General features: G+C 63.9%; 1 protein-coding gene and 1 long non-coding RNA gene across 5 annotated transcripts in view; one reads left to right on the top strand and one right to left on the bottom strand.

The window, feature by feature from the left end:
* The window catches only part of CADM3 (cell adhesion molecule 3), a 5400-nt gene extending 2578 nt beyond the window's left edge, over positions 1-2822 (bottom strand). For 3 of the 4 annotated variants that reach the window (XM_042830858.1, XM_042830866.1, XM_042830876.1), the window contains exons 1-5: positions 2384-2510; positions 1935-2072; positions 1554-1724; positions 1075-1165; positions 599-768 (exon numbers count right to left, since the gene is read on the bottom strand). In XM_042830858.1, coding sequence (XP_042686792.1) covers positions 599-768; positions 1075-1165; positions 1554-1724; positions 1935-2072; positions 2384-2423 — 610 coding nt within the window. In that variant the 5' untranslated portion in view covers positions 2424-2510. Of the gene's footprint in view, positions 1-598; positions 769-1074; positions 1166-1553; positions 1725-1934; positions 2073-2383; positions 2537-2655 lie in introns of those variants that run through there. The other variant, XM_042830886.1, reaches the window with a different exon arrangement.
* On the top strand, positions 2680-4095 carry LOC122166825. Its single transcript, XR_006170888.1, has 3 exons — positions 2680-3167; positions 3273-3423; positions 3564-4095. It is a non-coding gene; the product is annotated as an uncharacterized LOC122166825 (long non-coding RNA).
* Positions 4096-6533: the final 2438 nt, after the last annotated feature.

Genomic DNA, 6533 nt, shown 5'->3' with positions numbered 1-6533 from the left:
GGGCAATGGAGCGGAGTGGGGGGCACAGGGCATCCTGGGGGATGGTGGGTGGGCAATGGGTGGGTGCAGGAGTGGGACCCTGCACCAGGGGTGATGGGGACACGGGGTGGGCAAAGGCAGGGGGCTGCTGAGGATGGATCGTGTGGGGTGGGACGCATCGCTGCCATGCGCTCCTGTCAGCCACAGCCGTTTCAAAGGGGAAGGAAGGGGTTGGGGGCAAGAAAACAAGAGGGGAGGGAAGGGGAAAAGCCAGAGCAGGAGGGGTGCTGGAAGATGGAAAAGCCCAAAGCTGGTGGAGAGCGAGGAGAGGATGATGGAGAAAAGGAGGACGACCCCAAATCCAGATCTAGAAGCTCAGGAAAAGAGCTGCCCCACGAGGCAGGGGGAGACACAGCGCAGTGGGGCATGGCGACAGCGAGCAGAGCGCGGCCAGGGCAGCAGGAGGCAGCAATGGGAGCTCAGCTCTGCACCCCAACAGCTCGGCGCGGCGCAGGCACAGCCTGGATGCAGCAGGGGATGCTCCAAGCCGTGGGGCCGAAGCGGGCCGTGCCCCCACAACGACCCCCCCCCCCTCCCCCTCCTCACCCCACCGCCGTACCGCTGACGTCCAGGTTGTACTTGGCGATGACGCTGCCCATGGAGCTGGTGGCCGTGCAGATGTAGGTGCCGCTGTCGCTCTTGTTGAGGAAGGGGAAGATGAGGATGCTGTCGGAGCTCAGCTGCAGCGGGGCGTCGCTGCCCTCCTTCTCCCATAGGAACTCCTGGGGGCTGCGGGGTGGGATGGGCTCAGGCACCGCTGCGTCGCCCCCACAGCATCGCGGGGGGTGGAGGAGAGGGGCTGCAGCCACCCGAGGCGGTCATCAAGGCCCCCCCCCAACCCAAACTCATTCCATCTTTCTGTGATCTGTTATTCGGTGCTGCGGGGGGAGGAAATCACCCTCTGCGGGGCAGCGCAGATGGGAGCCCGCATCTCAGCTTAGAGCTGAGACCCCCAGCCCCACGGAGGGGTAAGCAGCGATTTGGGGCGTGTGGATGGGTGGGAAGGGGGCGGTGGGGAGAGCTGGGGGTCCTTACACGGGGTTGCCTTGCCCGTCACACTGCAGTTGCAGCTTCTCTCCTTCCCTTGGGTACTGCGGGTGCGGTTCGATCTTCGCTGTTGGTTTGTCTGGAAGGGGAGCAGTGGGGTGAGAGAGCTGCCCCGTCCCCATAGCTGGCACCCCAAACCCTGCCCCATATCCCCCCCCCACCATCACGCTGGGGGTGCGGTGTGAGAGCGTCCACGGGTGATCAGCTCCCACATCCCCCATCCTGCCCCCGAGGTGGGACTGGGGGAGATGGAGACAAGAGGGGCACGGGATGATGGGGACAGGGAGGTCCCAGGGGGCAGGGATGGGCAGGGGAGGCGACACCGCGCAGCATCCCCCACATCGGACCCACATTGGTGCGGACACAGGGCCACGTGCGGTGACTGCGAGGTCCCCCCCCGCCTCTCCCACCTCTCTTTGGCCCCATCCCCTTCCCCAGGTGGCCTCCGGTCCCTTCACGCCACGTACAGTGGACCTGCAGCTTCTGTGTGGTTGACCTCTCGGAGTTCTGCAAGGACTCGTGGTCCACGGTGCAGGTCACCTCGGCGTCGTTGTCCTCCTTGGTGACACGGAATTCCACCCGGCTGCTGACGGTGAAGGTCTTCCCATTCGAGTCCTCCACCACCTCGGTGCCCTCAGCTGTGGGGACAGGGGGGTGTTGGGGGGTGACGCTCACAACGTCCCCACAGAGGGTTGGGGCCGATGCTGAGCAGAGGACGCCCAGCCACATCCCGTTGTTGGCAGGAGAGTGGGATGGGGCAGCTGGGGTGGTCCGGCACTGGGCAAACCTCAGCACCCCCATGGTGCCCCCACGGTGCCCCCACGGTGCCCCCAGCCCCCATCACCCACCCTTCAGCTCTTTGTTGCCCTTCTTCCACCGGAGCTGCGCTGCAGGTTTGCTGCCGGAGGATCGGCACGTGAGCCGGGCGATTTTCTCCTCGTCGATGGGCTGCTCGTGGCCAAAGATTTGGGGTTTCTGAGGGATTCCTGGGAGAGGAAGAGGTGAGAAAGACAACGACCCGTCAGCTCTGCGTGTGCTGCTGACTGGAGGTGAAGAGACACGAGACGGGTTGAAGGTTGGACTCCATGACCCCGGGGGTCTTTTCCAACCCCAATGATTCCATGGGTGGGAACGGGTTGACGGTTGGCCTCGATGGCTCTTCTCCAACCTTAATGATTCGATGGCGAGGATGCGTTACAGGGCGGGGATGTGGGATAGAAGAGCTAAAAGGCCACATGGGGGGCATCCTGCGCACGGGGCGGACGCAGAGAGGAGGTCGGTGGGGGCCTTTGCTCACCCAGCACGGTGACGAGGGCCTTGGCGGTCCGCACGGGCATGGTGAAGATGGAGCAGGTGTATTCCCCCTCATCCGACAGCACCACGTCGCTGATGCTGATGGTCAGTTCGTTGGGTGTGGACCTCTCCAGCTGGATCCTGTTGTCTCGTAGGGCTGGGGGACGACAAGGGGACGAGGGGTGAGCGAAAACGCCGCCGCGCTCCCCATAGGTGGGGACGGACGACCAGCTTCGCTCCCAATCCACCTCCCCTCTGCCCGCCCTGCGCACACACCTCGTTTCTCCCCAAAGTAGAGGGTCTGCTGGGCAGGGTTGGACCACTGCAGCGAGGAGTCGTCAGGGTCCTCCACCTGGCACTTGAGCACCACTGTGCCACCAGCCACCACCGTCTCATCCGACGTCGTGGGTTGGCTCACTGCACGCAAGAGAGGAGAGCTCAGGGAGGGCGCCTCGGGCTCTCACCCCCAAATTTGGGCCCCGTATCCATCCTACGGGCTCCTGAGCTCCGCACATCCCTCCCAACCCGCGTTTCCTTCGCGCAGACGTCGCCGCCAAGCAGCCCAAGGGCAGAGAGGAGCAGCAGGAGGATCACATAACCCCAGCTGCCCCAAGGACGGCTATTTTGGGACGGCTGCCGCGCCGTGCTGCCCCACGGGGAAGGGAGATGTCAGCTTGCCCAGCCTGGAGGTCGGACGCAACCTCCATCCCATGCTGGATGTGGGGCTCTGCAGAGCATTGTCTTACATCTCAGCACTCGTATTTAGGGCTCAAGCTCAAGGCTGCCCTGTGAGCAATCCTCATTTCACGGCCCCATTTCCCCGCGCGATTCTCGCTGGCTGGGAGCAGCTCCCCTTAGCAGAAGCAGACTGAATTTCTCCATTTTCTGCCCAGAACGACGGAGGGAAACGTTTTCTTCTGCTGACGTTGTAAATTCCACAAAGCCGTTGCAGGAAGGGACGGAAAGGGCCGAGCAGGGCAGGGGGACGAGGGCGCCGAGCTTCCCAGACTGGTGTCGAGCTGACGGCTCTGTGGTTGGACACAGGTTGGTGCTTGGGCTGAATGACCTCGTTGCTCTTTTCCAACCACAGCGACCCTATAAGTGGGCACAGAGGAGGGGGGCCGATGGTTGGACTGGAGGATCTTAGTGGTCTTTTCCAACCTTAACGACGCAATGAACTCCAGGCTGGAAAGCGCGTGAATCCCACAGCAGCTTCGGAACACACGAGAACTTCAGTACTGCAAAGACACCAAATCTGGATGGAAAACCACTGCCAGGGTTCAAGGCTCCGTCCCTGGGTTGCTGATGCTCCTACATCGCAGTGATGGAACTCCGCTCCTCTGCACTCGCTGGGGTTTTCAGCTGCTGAAGGGCCTCTGCTTCCCACCTCCATCCTCATGGGCCTTTATTGGTGCCGTCGCTCGTCCTCCCTCCATCTGCAGCCAGTTTGGCTCCAGCTCACTCGAGCGCAGTCCTCAGGAGGTTCTCCAGCCCCAACCCTGGGGATACGGCCTGGGACAGCAGCAGTGCTGCTCCTCTGGGCAGGGTGATGGCAGTCGGCTTGTTTTAATTTGTTAATTAAGGGATTAGGCCGCTCCAAGCCGCTGTTATCCAAACTCAAAGCGCTCCGACTCCGATCGAGGACGGGGCGCAGCGCCCACACAGCAGACTACAGACCCAACCTTTCAATTAACGCAATTACCATCACCTGCCACAGCGCCGGCCTCATTAAGGAATTAACCTGGGGAGGGGATCGACGGCAGCACGAGGGCGCGGGGTCACCGAGATCCCCGTGACGACACCGGGGGTCACAGCCACGCTTTGCCCCCGGGGAGCAACAGCAGAGCCCCGCTGCTCCTCCCCTGCACCCCAACCTCGGGACCCCCGTCCTGAGCACCGGATCCCCCTTTGGATTTCCACAGGCTGCCCGGGGGGGGGGGGGCTCCCCGTTGCCCCACATCCCCGCTCGCCTCCGTGCCGACAGCTCGGCGCAGCAGACAGCCATGGCTTCGTTAAAACCCGGCACGGCTGCAAGCCGTTGGGCCCTTGACAGAACAGGGACAGCGACGCCGCGGGGACCCGCGAGCTTCTCCCCGTCCCGATCCAACGCAATGGGGACAAAGCCTCGTCCCCGCCCCTCAGCTCCGCCATCCCTGGGAGCGCAGCACGGGGACACCGAGCGCCGGGAGGACGCTGAGATCGCACCCGAATCCGGCAGCTCTCAGCGCAGCGCGTCCCCACCCCGACAGCTGGAAGCGTTCCGCACCGGGTCCCAACAGCTTCCCCCCCCCCCCAAAAAAATCCCGGTCCGATTTTGGGGGTGGCAAAGACGCACGGATGCGACGTCGCCCATTCGCCCCGCGCCGCCCATCACCGGCACGGCGCTCTGCGCTCCTCTCGCACATCTCCAGGAGGGGGAAGCAGATCCTCAGCTCCACGTTCCTCCTCCGCCCGACCGCGGTGGTGGGAGACGCAGTTTTGCGGCAATGAAGGCATCCCGACAGCCGGATGGGACCCTCGGGGAGGAGAAAGCAGCCCGGCTGCGCCCCCAGAGCACCAAAACCCAGAGAAACGCTCCAGGAAATAATAATAATAATCAGTGCTTCGTTAATGAAACCTCTGCACTTCTGCAGGGCGCTGCCATCCCGGCTACGAGCGGCAAAAGCAGCGTCCCCACCTCTCTCAGCTCCCCCCCAAATCCATCCCAAACCGCTCAGCTCCGACATCTGCCGCGCAGGTCGGTTGGAGCTGGGCACGAATCCACAGCTTGGGATGCCCGCAGCCCGGCTTCCAGGCTGCCCCACACACTCCAGCTTTTGTGATGGGAGGAGGAAAAGCTGCCCTGGTTTCGATGCATCTGCTCGGCGCCGCTCCTCCTCCTCCTCCTCGCAGCCTTCCTCCTGCACGACGGCCTTCGCTGAGGGCCGCCCCCAGCCCCGCTCGCTCCGCGGTGCCGCCGCCGACCCCGTTTGCTCCACGCGCGGCCTCAGCGCCATCCCGCACGCACCGCCCGCTGCTGTTCGACCGGCAGCGACGCTCCGACGGCCCGCAACCGACGTGGGGCTCCGCGCCGTGCGGGCAGCGGGAGGGGAGGAAGCAGATGGAGCTCCGGGCTCAGAGCGGTGCCGGCAGTTTCGGACCGTCCCCACGGGCTGCCGCAGGGCTCTGGCACGCGGGTGCTTTGAGAAGGCTCCCAAGTTCTGCTTTGCAACGAAGGGGACCGGATCCATCCCAGTTTGCATCTCTCGGTGCCAAAATGTCCCTCTGGCAGCTTCCTTCCCATCCCAGCCTCGCACGGAGCAACGGATTCAACGGAACGTCCATTGGAATGGAGGCAAACAGCCCCGGAAGGGCAGCTCGGAACGCATAGACGGAGCTGCGCACAATTCCCAGCTCTGCAGCGGGTGAGTCCTTGCGGCGCAGGGTGAGCTCCAGCGGTGACACGGAGGCAGAGGTGAGCAAACCCAGCGTCCCCACGAGCACCCGCAGAGCCACAGCGCCCTCAAGCGCGACCTGAACCAACCCGACCCCAAACGCCGCGATTTTTATCCTTCCTCCGAAGGCAGACACGCACAGAACTCGGCTTCCAGGAAAGGGCAAAGCAAAGGAGAGCCCAAATCCCCACAGGTGGAAGCTCGGAGTTTGGCAGGGCTGCTCGCGGCGCTGAGAGCGGCAGGGCAGAGCCGGGTCGTGCTGTGGGCACCGCGGGGCCCCCGTGCTGCGGTGGGGAGGTGGGAGCTGTTGGCCACGTGTGACATCAGGTCAAGGTTAAGAAGCTGAAACGCATCCACAGATCGATGCGGGAGCAGCAGAAGAGGAGAGCAGCTGGAGCTGTGGGACCGCAGGAGGCTCCTCTCATCGTCACCCCACGGCACCAGGGCTCTTCCTGTGGGTCAGCAGCCCAACCTGCCCCACAGCCCCACAGTTCGATGCAGGCTCTGGGACAACGTGGTCCCACGGTGACGGCTGTTCCATGGGTCACCGCAGCAGCCCCCTCCCCGTTTTTGCACACAACGGACCGCAGGGTGGGTTGGAAGCAGCCCTAACAGCTCCTGCCCCACAGCCGGCCCCAAGCTCTGCCCAAACGGACCTCGTGGGCTTCCAACAAAGCACCCTTCTCTTCCTTCCCCATTTCCAACTGAATTTCCCCCCCC

The sequence above is a fragment of the Centrocercus urophasianus genome, unplaced genomic scaffold (assembly GCF_019232065.1).
Source record: "Centrocercus urophasianus isolate 14NV4802_14NV808 unplaced genomic scaffold, USGS_Curo_1.0 seq_1004, whole genome shotgun sequence".
In the NCBI taxonomy this organism is placed as follows: Eukaryota; Metazoa; Chordata; class Aves; order Galliformes; family Phasianidae; genus Centrocercus; species Centrocercus urophasianus.
Note: the sequence above shows the minus strand (reverse complement) of the source record. Positions and strands in the feature narration are given on the sequence as shown.